At 49.1% G+C, this 14,978-nt stretch overlaps 1 protein-coding gene across 1 annotated transcript in view; it reads left to right on the forward strand.

The window, feature by feature from the left end:
• Positions 1-1,648: 1,648 nt before the first annotated feature.
• The window catches only part of GAS7 (growth arrest-specific 7), a gene marked incomplete at its 5' end in the record, with an annotated part of 19,260 nt that continues 5,930 nt past the window's right edge, over positions 1,649-14,978 (forward strand). Inside the window, 5 exons of the mRNA XM_010136970.1 lie at positions 1,649-1,738; positions 3,640-3,755; positions 7,690-7,764; positions 10,978-11,056; positions 14,170-14,298. Coding sequence (XP_010135272.1) covers positions 1,649-1,738; positions 3,640-3,755; positions 7,690-7,764; positions 10,978-11,056; positions 14,170-14,298 — 489 coding nt within the window. The remainder of the gene's footprint in view (positions 1,739-3,639; positions 3,756-7,689; positions 7,765-10,977; positions 11,057-14,169; positions 14,299-14,978) is intronic.

Here is a 14,978-nt window from a genome sequence, read left to right on the forward strand (position 1 = left end):
GTGGCCAGCTCTGGCTGGCGTTGCAGGCTCACGGGTGCACGGCTGCTGCCTGCCAAGCGCTGGTGAAGTGACAATCCAGGTCTCCATCTCCTGCGGGTCAGACTGAAGTGTGATGGGACCTGGCAGAAAGCTGGAAGGGAAGGTGCATGGTTTAGGACTTGGCTGAGGTGACAGCCACAGACCCCGTAGGTACAGGGTCCGCAGCCCACTTTGAAGGGGACTTGGCAGGGTCTGGACAGAGTGGGGGAGAAGGGGATGGAGAGAGCTCTTGTGTTCCAGGCAGGACAGCTGAAGCTTCAGCCTGGCCAGAGAGCAGCAGCGCTAGCGTGGGTTGTAGGAACAGCGTTGTATCAGCTAAAGGCTTTGTCTGCCCGCCACAGACCCCGTAGGTACAGGGTCCGCAGCCCACTTTGAAGGGGACTTGGCAGGGTCTGGACAGAGTGGGGGAGAAGGGGATGGAGAGAGCTCTTGTGTTCCAGGCAGGACAGCTGAAGCTTCAGCCTGGCCAGAGAGCAGCAGCGCTAGCGTGGGTTGTAGGAACAGCGTTGTATCAGCTAAAGGCTTTGTCTGCCCTGCTCTGGCAGGGGGGTTTTACGCTGTCAGCACTTTGCAGCACATTGCCTGTCGGTTTTGATCCCCACTGAATAGCCCACCGGCAGATTCGCTGTGTGTAAGCGCCGCTCTAGGCCTGCCCGGGCAGCTGGGCTGAGCCTGCCCACAGCCCCAGCTCTGGAGTTCTGTGAACATGAACCCTTCCGAAGGAAAACCCCCCCCAAGCTGTACAGCTACAGCTGTGAGGCTTCCAGCTCCACTTTCTGCCGGTTCCTTGATGAACGCTCAAGTGCTCCGAGCGTCCCATGAACCGCGGCTGTGCGGAGGGGGCTGCTGCGGCGTGGGGGCCCAGCAGGCGCGACGTGCTGGCCGTGAGCTCAGACTCGTACTGAGGCTTCCCCTGAAGGGCTTAACTGCAGCACGTCCTGCAGTAGCTGTCAGGCTCTTCTCCTCCACAGGGCTCTTACCAGGCTACATTTTCTGCAGTTACCTAGTGAGCACTTCTACGTTTTGCTGTTGTTGAATGACGGTGTGATGGGGTCTCTCAGAGCGCCGTGGGGTTCGTGCGCTGAAAACGGACTTGAGGGACCCCCCATTCCTTTTTGCAGGGAGCATCACCTGCATCTGAGAAGGTTTCTGGGATGGATGGAAGGGCTTTGCACTGAAAAAATAACGCTCTTCTTGTAAGCTTGTAAGAGACGATGATGATGAGTCCACAGCACCTTAGTGCTCTCTGCAGCTTCTGGTATTATTTCTGGTGCTTGTGGCATGCTCAGGGTATGTCATGTCAGGATTTTCACCTGGTTTGTTAGGGATCTGGGAGAACACCCTCTATGGCGCTTTCCCAATGGAGCAGGTTTTCCTCCTGTGAAATGGGGAGTTTATTTTGCTCTGAGCCAACGCTCCTGCTTGCTCAGAGAAGCTTTCTGGGAATACTTCACTGCTGTTTCTATGCAACAACCAATTTTTCTTCACTGACACGCATTCACGGTAGATTTTCTGATTGAAAGCGCGTGTGTATAACCTTCCATTTGCATATTTCTGATCAACAACTAAATTTCCTTACCTTCTAACTCCCTTTTGCTTTTTTTCACAGATAAACTGTGTGACTTTCCCCCACCCTGACGTAATGCCAGAGCAGCAGTTGCTGAAGCCTTCGGAGTGGAGCTACTGTGATTATTTCTGGGTAAGTAGGCAGCCAGCCACATGCCATATTGCGGTGCCGGAGCTTCCGAAAAAGTGGAACAAACAGCTTGATTTGTGGTAGGAGCTAAAGGAGAGCTCGGGCTGAAATGCAGCGAGGCTGAGGAGACCGCTGAGGAGACAACAGGGTGGGAACGGTCTCACCAGCCTGAGATGTGGGCAGGTGCCAGAGGAGTGTCCAGAAAGGTGAGGTCAGCGGTTAGGATTTTTTTTTGATCAGAAAATGGGGACTGTGTAGGACAAACTACACATCTCAGAACTCCTCATCCCAAAGGGCTGTGCAGCAGGAGCTGCGGGTCAGGGAGTATCGATTCGGTGATTCCCGAGCACGAGGGCGAGGGATGCCCAGGGAAACCAAGGGTATCACGTTTAAAACAAGCAGAGAGGTACGAACTTGTGTTAAATTGTAAGACTCGCTCCCCTGGGCTATTCTGGAGGCCAGATGATAAATGCCTTTGTCCAAGGAGGAGGTCTGGGAAGGACAGGCCTGGTGGTGCTCTTAAACTGAGTAGTTTTACACAGCTCACAGCCTGGGACGTCGCAGTGGCTGTTTCGGTGTGTGGTCTCTCGTGCTCAGCTCTGCTTTCAGCATCCTGAATCAGATTCACATGATGCAGTAGTCCAAGTGTGGAGCTGATAGGAGAAATCTTCCCCTGGAAACCTGTTTTTTGGGGAGTGGGGAGAATACTGCCCCAGCTATACCCGTTTCACGCATGTTTTCAGTATCGGTTACTGAAGCTTTAACATTTAAAAACAAAGGTGTGTCTGTTGGCGGCACAGCAGCCCTTCACCTCGTGCATGCTCAGTGTTGGTGCAAGGACTAATGGCAATAACTTGCAGTGACATCGTTGCAAATGGTCGTGTCACCAAACCATCAAAACTTCTTCAGTTTATTCCAGTCTTCTGATCCCCACAAGCAGTAAATCTTTAATGATGTATAGGCTTGATTTTTGCACGTGTCTTACAGAAGTTGCTGCCTTGCTTGGTGCTTTCCATTTGGGCTTGGCCACTGCATGGCTCCGTGGGCTTGGTCACTTCTTGCTCTCGGTGAAATTCCACCTAAAGCTGCTTTCTCCTGCAAACTCTTCTCCTCCCATAACTGCACACCCAGGACTTTGCTCTTGTTTGGTGGTGTCATCCATGGTCTGCCCATGCCTCACTCTTCTTCAACCAGCTCCGCTCCTCCCGCTGTCTCAGCTGCCCAGTGCCTGGTGTGGCCTCTTACCAGTCCCACACTTTGATTAATGTGACATTTTGCTTCATGCAGATGTGCAGCACTCAGGGTGCTGGGGCAACACCTGTAGACCTTAGGGTAGCGTCTTGGGGGCTGTTGGCTGGAAGAGGGTGGGAAATGAAATTCTGAAATAGGAAAAAGCAGAGAAAGGAAAGAGAAAAGAGCAGAGAGAAGTGTGTGTTGGTCCTTGTAGCAACCCTGAAGTCAGTGGAGCAAAGGGTGGAAAGGGCGGTGTAGGGAGCAGCATCCTGCCCTCTGCCCCAGCAGTTCCCTCGGGCGGGCTCCAGGATCCCTTCTCTTGGCAGGGGGCGGTGACAGGGCTCACGCTTGCCCGAGCCAGCCCACGGGTTATCAGATATGAAAGACTGTGGGCAAGAAGGGAAGGCAAGGCTGCTGCTTTGGCCCCAGCGTAATCTTGTGCTAGCTAAAGATAACTGTAAACCTTCCTTTTATTAATGACAAAGGAGGGGGAGAGGGAAAGCGTTGGACTGTTCCTCAGAGAGGCTGAGGAGCTGCAGCCACCAGCTGTTACCAGAGAAGGCTCCTCCGGCACCGCTGCTGCCCGGGCTCCGTGGGCATCGCCGCTGGGAACCGCGTGTCTCTGCTTTTGGTCTCTCTATCTTTTTGCTGAAATTCCTTTTTACTTCCAGGCTGATAAGAAGGATTCACAAGGGAACAATACAGTGTCGGGATTCGAAATTCTTCTTCAGAAGCAACTTAAAGGGAAACAAATGCAGAAAGAAATGGCAGAGTTTGTTCGAGAAAGGTAATTAGCACTGTCCTATCAAATTAACTATTATGGCAATATTTTTTTTCTTGATTTGAATATTCTTTTGGTAGATTAATGACGTGGTTTAAACTGCATAAAAGATCTGCTACCAGTTCTTACAGAACATGTAATATTTCTTTAATGTCCATCCACACTCCAGGCTTCCCCAGCTCTCACTTGTCTTTCCCGCTGTGCCTGTCTCAGTCATATGGCATGCAGGCTGTCCACTCAGACAGGGGGAACCAAGAGGGTTTCAAGCTGTGGATTCAAGGAAAAAATGTGGAAAAACGTGGAAAAACCAGAGTAGACGTGATATTTAGAAAGGAAATATTTTGCCTGAAAAATAGAGAAGCAGTTTGTCAACATGGAGCATAGGCACAGTTTCCTAGAGGAAGATGTAAAAAGACATCACTGGGGACCTCGCCTTAATCCGGAGCTAAGCTACACATGCAGATATTTAGAGCGAACCCCAGGTCAGAAGGGCAGGTGTCACCACCAGAAGATGCCGCAGCACTATTCGTGGCGCGTTGCTCTGCTGATGTGGAAACGCACTGAGCACCAAACAAGCAGTTGATAGATGCTCAGTTCAGCCATGTACAGGAGTTGATGTGACATCATTACTCATAAGTAGTGTCACCATTACTTGAAATCGCTTGTCATCTCTCCAGGCCAGTGTAAATCATTTTGAGGATGACTCAAAACTTGAGAAGAGCCCATAGGGAACAAGCAGCATTTCCTCCCAGGAGGAAGGCAGAGCACACTGCTGGGTCTTCACCCCTGGAGGCAACTGCACTAGTTGAAGGAGCTGTTTTCCTGTTACTGACTCTGTGTTGGTGCTTGCTGCTGAGTTGGTAGTGTCTTCCTGCAGACACCATGGGGCTGTGCTGATGTAAATCGGTAGAGGGGGAAGCAACAAACAGGCACCTCTGGTGGTGGTTGGGAGACAGTTCAGCTGGGTAGAACTTTCACTGCTTTCATATGGGGTTTGTTTTCTTTCTCCTCTTGCCTCGTTTTTAGTACGAGGGATATGGCAGCAGTGGAGAAATGCCAAGTGTAGCACAGGCAGTAAAGATGCCTAGTAGAGGAGGTGCAGAGCGCCCAGCATCCCTCTGTGGTTCCTACTGCCTTTGACAAAAGACAGTCCGAGAGTGCCTCTGGCGCGTGAACAGGAGCAGAAGGCACAGGCAGAAGAAAGGACCAGCTGGCAAAGAAAAAATACAGCCGAGAAGTAGTCTTGTGAAGGTAGAAGATGAGGAGGAGGCAAGCAGAATTGTGATAGCCGTGGCCAGGGAAAAGAGGAGAGATGCTGCAGAGGAAGTTAACACTTAGTGATATCTGACAGAAAGAAAAGAAAGGAGCGTTCAAGAGAGAGGTGAAGTGAGTGTGAAATGAGAGAGCAAGGAGAGGTCAGCTGAGACACTGGAAGAGGCATGTTCATGTCCTCAGCAGAGGCATGTTGTAGAAGAAAAGATAGTGAAGATTCGCTGTATGCTGGAAACATGGTTTGGGACTGAGTGTGAAGATGATCTAGATGGGAGTTAGAAAAACATGAATAGATTTTTCTTCTGTTCAGAACAAATGATTCAGCATTGCTCTGCGTGGAAAAGGAGGAGGACAATGCTGAGCTGGAGAGGTTCTTCATGGAAGTGAGAGCTCAGGCCATCAGAGGAGCCTTTATATTCCCAGATAAGAGGAAAGAAATACAGATAAGAGTGTCCTGATAGCCATCAGGTGGCTCAGCAAATACAAGAGCACGTTTAATTTGAGGTTTTCATGTCCAGAAAAGCTCTCTCCATCGGTGCAGCCAGCCGTCTGGAGGGGAGGATCAGGCAGCTGTAAAAGCAGCCTTGAACAGGAAGCTGGGATGAGGCACGATAACCAGATTTCTTCTTCAAATAGCCAACAAGGAGCAACACCAACTGAAATTTAGTTTATCAGGTAGATGCTTTTAGAGGAGCTACTTGTAAATAGCAATCCTAGACTGAGCAATTACGTGTTCATTCAGTTCTTGTTGACAAAGGCAGGGTTATAATAAGACTTTGAATTTTAATAAGACAGACCTCAAGAAAAAGAGGAAAATAATTAGTAAGTTGACTGAACTGAAAGATCAAGGGTGTGGGTGTGAAAGAAGGAAAGAGTTACTTTACATCAAAAGTGAAAATATGGTCCAGCATTTTCATTCAAGTGAGCGCTGCAGAAGAGCCAAGAAAATCCGCAGACTGCCCTGAATAGCATCAGCCGCTCCGAGGAGAAGCGGCAGAGTTTTTAATTCATACAAGAGCACTGTCTGAGGCTTTGGCCCTCGTTTTTTAATTGAGCTGGGCTGTGCTTAGAAAATTTGCAAGAAACAGCAGATTATTTAGCTACCTGAAAAGGAACACAAACAGGAGAACGGCTGCGGTGAGTGTGGTGAAGGTCGGTCTGTCCCACTGACTTCAGTGACACTGCTGAGTACAGGAGAGGGGAAGAGCAAGAGAGGCTCTGTCCTCCCAGCCAGAGCAGAGCTTTGGGGACGTCCAGAGCCAGAGTGTGCCTAAGGTCTGCCATTTTCAGCGGATACTTGTAAACTTCTTCCCCTTTTTGTCTAATCCTTCTGAGTCTTTTTGTATTTTTGACCACTGCACTGATTTATGCACTCCAGAAAAAGTCATTAAGCTTCTGTGGTCTGAGAATTCCATTGTCGCCTCCTAATTGGTAGAAATCACGTGGAAAGACTGGCAGTCAGTGTCTTCACACAGCGGCAGTGGTGTGGCTGTCTGTCAGATACCCTCTATCACCTTCTCTCCTTGCTCCCCACGTTGTCTTAATCTATTTGGTTTCTTCTGCCATGGTAGTCACATCAGATCATCTTTGCTTCCCTTTGTAGCTTTCTGGTTTTCCTTCATTATAACGTGGCGTGACTGAAACTATTGGAGTGTGGGCACACAAAGTGCTCTATTTCAAAAAAAAAAGCGTAAAGAGAGCAGTGAATAGATGCCCAAAGAGCAAATAGAACTAATCAAGTCAAGAGAGCACGGGTCAAAGTGCACCCGTAGTCTGTGAAGCTTTTGACTACGTGGGGAGTGAAATCCTGAAAGTTTCCAAACCCTCGGTGGGAACAAGAAACTTGAGGGGTTTTTTGGTCTGAAGGTGGAGTGACCATGAAACAGCTGTGTGGGTCTCTGGAGGTGGGCTCACAGGGCAGAGGAGTCCCTGGGTACGGACGTGTTGGTGTTTCAGAGTCAGCCCAGCCCAGAGTTTGCAGCGTGTTTGTATCGGCCAGGGCCGGGAGGTGCTTTTTGCCCTTTTTGAGGTATATCTTCATCTTGTTTTTTAGCCTGTTTTGAGGTGTTCAAGCTGTCCTGGCCACAGATGGTGACAGGACACCAGGCTGGAGTGGAACAATTTATGTCCTATGATTGGGGCTCTTAAGCAATAATCAATTCGCCTTTTTATTGTTCCTTTTTGTTGTTATTCCTCCTTGCCAGGCAGCCTGCCCTGTTGGTAGAACCGTCCATCTGCAGTACAAGTAACACGTGAAATCCCAGGGCTGGGCCGAAGCTGGGACCAGTGAGGAGCACTTCCATCAGAGCCAGTGGCTTTGCACGTAGGGTGCCATTCTCAAGTGAGCCCAGTTTTGCAGACAGTCCATGTTGCACAGTAGAAACACTTTGTCCTTGTTATTTGCTCTCCAAACGGTAGCTTTTCCTTCTATTTTTATCACACACGCTGTCCTCTGTATATCCCGGCTCTTGCCACTGCATTTTTAGCGTGTGGAGGGGAGAGATGGATCCTGAAACTGGTGCTGCCAAGCTCTGGAGACTGAGAGGAAAATTCCCATGGCAAGATCTGTTAAAATGCGGAGAATTTCTTTAAATTATGTGTGTGGGTTCCTGCTTTAACGCTTCCTTACTGCTGTCTTTTTATTTTCTCTGTGTGTGTGTGAGTGTAGGATAAAGATTGAGGAGGAATATGCTAAGAACCTGTCCAAACTGTCTCAGAATTCCTTGGCTGCTCAGGAGGAAGGGTAAGTGTGTCTCGGTGACTTTTGCAGAAGACAAGAATTTTAACATAAAAGGCATTCCTCCTCTGCAGGTAGATGTGTTTTTCCTGAGCTCTCCCATTGAGCAGAGGTTTACTCAGCTGAGCATCCTGGGTGTGTTGGGGAAGAGAGAATTGCTCCGGAGTGTTTTTCCTTTGAAGATACTCACGGTAAACGTTTTGGAAGGAATGTGTGTATAAATAGTGTATTTGTGCTTCCTTGTTCTAGCCAGCACTAGTTCCTTGAGGGATTAGCATGTATTAGTACTAAATTACTTTAAATGTGGAAAAATATATGGAATATATTCACTGCTGAAAGCGGATCTCTAAGGTCAGGCTGGTAGAATTGGGACAGCATAGACAGAGGGAGGATGAAGAAGTCTTTTTTCATCATGGATCCGGCCCTTCAAGAAGGGCAGCAGGTTGTCCCTTATTTACAGCAGGTTCACGCTTTGGAAGCTATTAAGAAGGTATTAGGCAGCGCTCTCCAGACTGGAGTGCAGATCTCCAGAAATGCAGAGACTGCTCCTGAAGAAGTCGAGGTTGGTAGCTCTACCTGTTCCAGCACAAACGCTCTAAGCACTGAAAGCAAAGGTTGGAAATGACTGTCCTCGCCCTAGTTCTGACACAGCGTGCTTCTACCAGCAGTGAAGCTTCACGAGGTGTTTGCTCAGCTTGCAGAAGGCAAGGACAGACATTGTGAGGGGCTAACCAGGCTGTCACTTCTCAAAGCACTTACACTGGCAATGGTTTCTGTTCTTCTTTCCCCTTTAGGGGTGGCTGTTAACCTGCTCCTTGCAAAGCTAAAACCACTTTCTTCCACATCCTTCTCCCACCTTCTCCTACCCCCAATAGGAGAAGGGGTGAATGCCTGAAAAAATAAAGGGGATGGAAACTGTGGAGAGTAGATGAAAAGAGAGGGAGTGGGGACCGAAGCATAAGAAATGTCGAGGGTAGGGAACTTGAAGGGGGCTCGAAGCAGAGTGTAGGGAGCTAGCAACACTGTCCGGTGGTGCTCTACCTGGAGGGGTGGTGAGGTAAGGGAATGGAAGGAGGTCCTGTTGTTCTTTATCCTCCTGGTGCTGTGGTGGCCACCCTGGTTAGGGCCAGGAAGAGGCTGTGAGTGAGAAGATCCTGGGAATTGGTGAGGCCCAGGAAGAGGAAAAATTTCATGTAAAAAACTGAGGGAGGAAGAGCAGCCAACAGGAGGGTTTGAAGGAGCCAGAAGTGGGACTGCAGCCTAGCACTCTCAATGCAAACATTCGCCAGGGTCTTCCTCTCATTCCTGAGAAGGTGAGAATTGGGGGACCCTATGAACTACTCTGTGAACACACCAGTTACCGCTGTGGTTTCGTACTCCACAGAGCATTTTCCAGCAGTCTGTGGAATTGACACAAAGTGTGGGGGGTCCCTCCAGAGTCCTCTGCCCTCCTCTGGTGGTAAGAAGACTCACCATCATGTATGTGAGTGGGACACAAGGGTGAGGAGGTGGGATTGATTTCTGGTATTGGGATGGGCCTGTCCAAGTTGCTGTGAGTAAAGTGCTTCTGAATGTTCACAGGAGGTGGTGGTACAGTACGTGGTCACTTGACTCATTGTAGCTGGACAAGAGCTGCAGAGGACATTTAGCAGGCTGAAATACCTTCTTTTCTTAAAGAGAACATATAAGTGTTATTGCCAGTGAGAACTGGACAGTGGGAGGGTACCTCTGGGTGAGACTAGGGAAGCGGTAGACTTGGGAGCACTTACGTAGGTGAAACCATCCCAGGGTTAGTTGTGCTGATCACCATACTTGAGGAGTCAACTCGTTGGAGCAGTGGCAGAGATTACTGATCGTTTTTTTGAAACTGCAGGTGACGGGCAGTTTTTCAGGCTGTCAGGAAGGGGCAGATATGACCGTCTTTGGAAAGGGGGTCAGAGAGAGAGAGGAGGAGGAGCCGGGAAACTGTAGATCACTCACCTTTATGTAACCTCTGCAGAGGGGTAGAATTAACCATCAAGCTTTCTAGAAGCACTTAGTGAAGATCTAATGTGATGAGCAGTTATTGTGGACGCGTACAGAACAAACAACGTCAAAGCAACTGTAATCCCTCTGGTGATGGAACAACAGAAGTCAGCATCAGAGCGCTTAATTCAGCGGAGCTTTTTGCAGCGGGAGAGTCTTGTAGGCAGGCAAGAGAAACATGGCCTAGATAAAGCCTGAGGTGCAAAACTGGGTAAGAAACCATATTCACTACTCACCAACAGTGAGGTGCAGAAAGTAGCCGTGGAGGGAGACCCACCGGGTTTGTCTCAAGTCCAGCTTTTTTCTGTGTTTCTGTTAATGGCCTTTGATAGAATAAATGACGGGAGTACTGTAATCAGAGATGGGACAAAGCCAGAGGGATGGTGTGTACCGTCTGAAGAAGAGGTTGCAATTTGGAATTAGTTAAACTAGAGAAATTAACTGAAAAAAATGAAGCTGCAGGTTTTGTACTTGCCCAAGATGTGAAAGATACAGTTACATAACAGTTGGTGGGAGAAGGATCTGGCTGCAGTGAATCACAAGCTTATTCATCAACAACTTCTTGCCGTTGTCTAAAAAAGCAATCAGACTGAGATCTGTGGAAGCAGGGGGGTCTGCTACAAAATAATCTGTTACCAGTTGAGCGACTGGGAGACCTCTGAGGTGCAGGTTTGATTATGATGCTTTAAGAGGAATCCAGGCTGTTGGAGAGGGTCTAGAGGAGCGTACCCAAACTGCCAACATCTAGTAAGTAATTTGTCTGAAGGCAAAGGAAGGTGGAGTAATTTTCCAATACAGAAAGACTTCTCCGAGAAGTAGAATAATCTGTTCACCAAAAGTAGGGTGTAAAGTAAAAGAGGCAGTGGAAAAGCTGCATTGGCAAAGGTTTATTTTGAGGATTAGAGAAGGACTTTGTTACGGTGAGGAGAAGACACTGAAGTGTCTTGCTTACAGAGACTGTGGCATCTCTCTGGAGGTCGTTGTGAACCGTGTTGTCAAAGATCTGCTCATACAGTGCCTAGAATTCTGCCTTGGTCACAGAGGCGGGTTATCTTCTCAGGCTTCAGCCCTCCCTTTTCCCTGACTTTGCCAAGCAGGACGCGGCGCCCAGCACTGCACCACATCTGTCCGGGAAGCCTCACCGGGAGGGAGTGCAGGATCCGGGCACTGATCTCTGTCGCTCTCTTCTTTCAGCACCCTAGGAGAGGCTTGGGCACAGCTGAAGAAGAGCCTAGCTGATGAAGCAGAGGTTCATCTCAAGTTTTCGTCGAAGGTAAGTAGCTCTTCCTCTTGCAAAGATTGTTGCCCTTGTTAGTGATGTGGAGCTCTCTTGAGTGCTTGTTAGTGGGGAAAATCCACATGCGTACGGTCCCAGTTTGGTAAACAAACATACTGCAACTCTGTCCATGCTTCCTGCCAAAATCATACTTTATTTAGTCTACCTGCTGAGTATGTTAAAACTCATCTATCTTTGATTTTTCATTAAAAGGAAGGAAAACTGCTTCTAGAGGTTATTCACCTCAGGCTCTATGTTCCAGCCTGTTCAGGTAAATGTACCTGGAGCTTGTACAGATTGCTCTGTAGAGGAAGAAATAAAAAATAATATTTGCCTGCTCCGCAAGAATCCCCTGTATCTGTCTGGAAGGAGGAAAACCAGGGCTCTGAGTTCTTCGTATCATCAGCCTTCCTGAAAAGTGCATGGGGAACTCACTTGGTGTTATTTTTGGATCTTCCCTCCGGTGATGCCCAAGGAGATTTCTTGTACAAATTGTGGTATTTATCTGTGTTTTCCACCACTCGCGGCAGAATCCTGCGTCCTGTTACATTATGTGAACCTCTGTGGGTGACCAAGTTCAGTAGAGTGGCAGATACCTCATCACAGCAGCCATGTTCCGGAGGAAAATTATAGCTGCGCACGGTTTGTAAGCAATTATGCAGAGGTTACTGAGGCAACCAGCTGCTGCCGTGGTAACCTGCTGCTCTGCTTCAAACTTCTACTCCAGGGCTGTTATTAGTGAAATACTTTTTGCTCCCCATTGTCCTGCTCTGTTGTTTTCCAAGAGGAAGAAATGCCCCCCGGAGTGGTGTGTGCCTGTAGGCAGGCGACGTTTAGGGGTTCTGTGACATCCGCTGAACTCTCCCCTCTGTTCCCGTACCTGCCTTGGGAGTTCCTAGTTGTGGCTTCCTTTTATTAACACAGAATGTTCTTAAAGATATTGCTTATTGCCATTGCCTTCAGAGGAGTTATTCTTAGAAGTAGTCGTATTTCTTGCTGATAGTCGAACAAAACCAGCTGGTGCTGGCACGAGCAGCCAGTGCAGGGCAGAGCACACCAAAAGCCCTCACTAAACGCCAGCCTTGAAGACACTGAACAACTTCCGTGACGTTTAAAGCCTGGGTCATTCACCCGTGAGTCCGTTTTGTTACCTGTGGTACCTCCTGCGAGAGGGAAGCTCGAGCTGGATAATGATGCGAGAGGAGAGCTGACTGTCTTTGCTGGGAAGTCCACCTCTTCGATTCCCAGAACACCAAACTGGAGAAAGCAGTTGCCTTGTTTCCAGTTTGAGCCTCCTGGTGATGCATTTCCCATCTTTATCAGGATCTCGGAATTTCCCGTCCCATTATAAACCATGTGAAGTAAACAACCATCTTTACTTTCTACTAGGCAAGTGGAACCCCCTCCTGACTGGTGTGTCCCTGGCCCTGGAGTTTTTATAAGGATTTTCAGAGCAATGCCTGCTTATGTCAGCTAGGTCAGGTTGCCACCTCTTCCCTGGAGGATAAGTGACTCCTTTGGGGTTGTTTAAGCAGGTTAATCTGTTTATGACGGAGCAGTCTGAAGGGCACGCAGACTATTTGGCTGCTTCATGCTCCGCTGGGCACAGACAGCTCTGTCACTTGTAATCTACTGCCTCTGGAGTTCACTGAAGCCCTCCTGAACTTCTCCCTGTCCCAGTTCTGGTTTCATTCAGCATTGACAATGCTCCTGGCACAGCTGTCAGTTTGTACCTCAGCCTTGAGAGAGCTCGTGTAACCGTGCTGGACACGGAGCGGTGAGCAGGTCTTCATTAGCTTTCCTGGGGCCACCCTGACGAGATTGTCATAAAAATACTGTCCAGAATTTCCTACTCCACACCCCCAGTCTGGGCAGGACTGTCACCTGCAGTAGATCCAGTCAACTGCATCTCTGTGTAGCAGAGTCTTGAATATCTTTAAGGACAGAGATTTCTCTGGTCAGCCTGTTGCAGTGCCCAGCTACCATTCTGGTGACTTTTTTTTTTTTTTTTTCCAAATTATACTCAACCTGAACCTCCCAAAGCTCCGTTGTCTGTCGTGACATTGCCTGGCCGTACAAAGAAGAATTTGGCTCTTCTACCCTTGCATCTGACCTTCAGACAGCTGTAGGCCACGTTAGATCACTATGGTGCCAGGCTTCATCTGCCTAAACGAGCTCTGCTTTAGGCTGGTGTAACCTCTCAAGGGACTGATCTCTCTTTGTAGCCTCTCTGCATTAAAAGGCTGCACTGAGCTCGAAGGAAGTTTCCTTCTCCGTTAAAATAGCACTGGAGAAAGGCTGAAAGCACTTGGTTTCGGGGACTACTTGATACTGCTCCAGTGTGGACCATCTTAGGTGACAACAGAGCTAACTCACCTGACCAAGTCCAGCATCCCTATGGGATGGACAATACAAAAGAAGAGTTTGCCTTCTTCTGGGGAGGTGAAATACCTGTATCCCTTCAGACCACCTTTTCTAAAAGAGCAATGTGGTGCAAACGCCATGCGCTTGTAAGAGGTAAGGCACGTGTGCCTGATGGATCCCTCCTGAGTTCATTCCGGTGGTTCCTTGCTACTGCCTAAAGAGTTTCAGCAGAACACTCAGGCTTTTCTTTAGCCTCCCTTGTACTTGAGAGAAATAAGTACAGTGTGCCCTTACTGGATCTCTTTTCGCTGTACAGCAAGCGCGGACGTGTCACCACGGGCCACTGACTCCCCTTCTTGCAGCCAGGGTTAGCAGCTTTAATTTGTGAATTTTGGGGGTTTTAAACAAATTGCATCAGTTAGGCCAGAATGGGAACCTCAGGGAGCGCTCTGGCTACTGCCTGCAGCCTGATCTCGTTTAAGGAGAGGCATATACTGGGGAGAGAGGAAGACGAGATTGCTGGCCTTCAGAAAATATTCCCTTACAGAGCTGTTTGTGAAGAGCTGGATTTTGTGGAAGCTTCGCTCTGAGCTCTCGTGGGGAAGAGAAGTGTTGCTGTTTGACATTGCCTTTGGCTGACGCGTGCCCATCATTTCCTCTCTGTCCTGAGCTCTGCTCAGCAGAAGAGCCAGGAACCACTGCCCGCTCCTCATCATTGCCATTTCTTCCTTTGTTTTCGTTACCAGCTTCAGAGTGAGGTAGAGAAACCCCTGCTCAACTTCCGAGAGAACTTTAAGAAAGACATGAAGAAGTGCGACCACCATATCGCCGATTTACGGAAGCATCTGGCCAGCCGTTACGCTGCAGTTGAAAAGGTGGGAGCAGAGAACAAACCGGAGAGTTTATGAGGTACTGCTGGTTTGGACAGAAGAGCAGCTGCCCCGTGAAAAGTTTCTGTTCTGCCCCAGAGAACCACAGGGGTTTCTGCTGTGAGTGTTCTGTTGGTTGGGCTCGCCTGGGCCCCAGATGTTGTTTGCTGGGAAGCTGGAGGCTGCAGACAGGGTGAACGCAGGACTGCACAAGTGGCTTCCTGTGTCACCCTCCCCTTCCCAACCCAGGGCAACATATTGCTAATACCTTTGATGAAAATACTCCCTGCTAGTGTCTGTCTGGAAGCCACTTCTACTGCCCTCAAGAGTTAAAACTCCTCACCTTAGAATAGCAGCAGGGCCAGGCCAAAGACCCGGTGTCCTCTCGCGCAGTGGCCAAAAGCATATGGCCAAGGCAGCCAGCTCAGACCTGGCATGGCAAGCCACAGACCCTCTCCCCTTCCCGTTTTCTGCGCCTCAAAGCAAACACTCTCACCTGAAAAACCCAAAGAGCAGCAGCAGCCCAGTACCAGGGGCTGGTTTAAGGTGAAGCCTCAGCAGGCAGCTGAGTGGTGGCTGAGGGAGCTGCACCGGCAGAAGGTGGTGTCTTAGCAGCTGGCAGGAAACAGGGCAGCCGTGCCTCGGCTGCCAGGACGCGCGGGCCAAATGGGGTTCTCATGCAGTTT

Source organism: Buceros rhinoceros, unplaced genomic scaffold (assembly GCF_000710305.1).
Source record: "Buceros rhinoceros silvestris isolate BGI_N320 unplaced genomic scaffold, ASM71030v1 scaffold17825, whole genome shotgun sequence".
NCBI classification, from domain to species: domain Eukaryota; kingdom Metazoa; phylum Chordata; class Aves; order Bucerotiformes; family Bucerotidae; genus Buceros; species Buceros rhinoceros.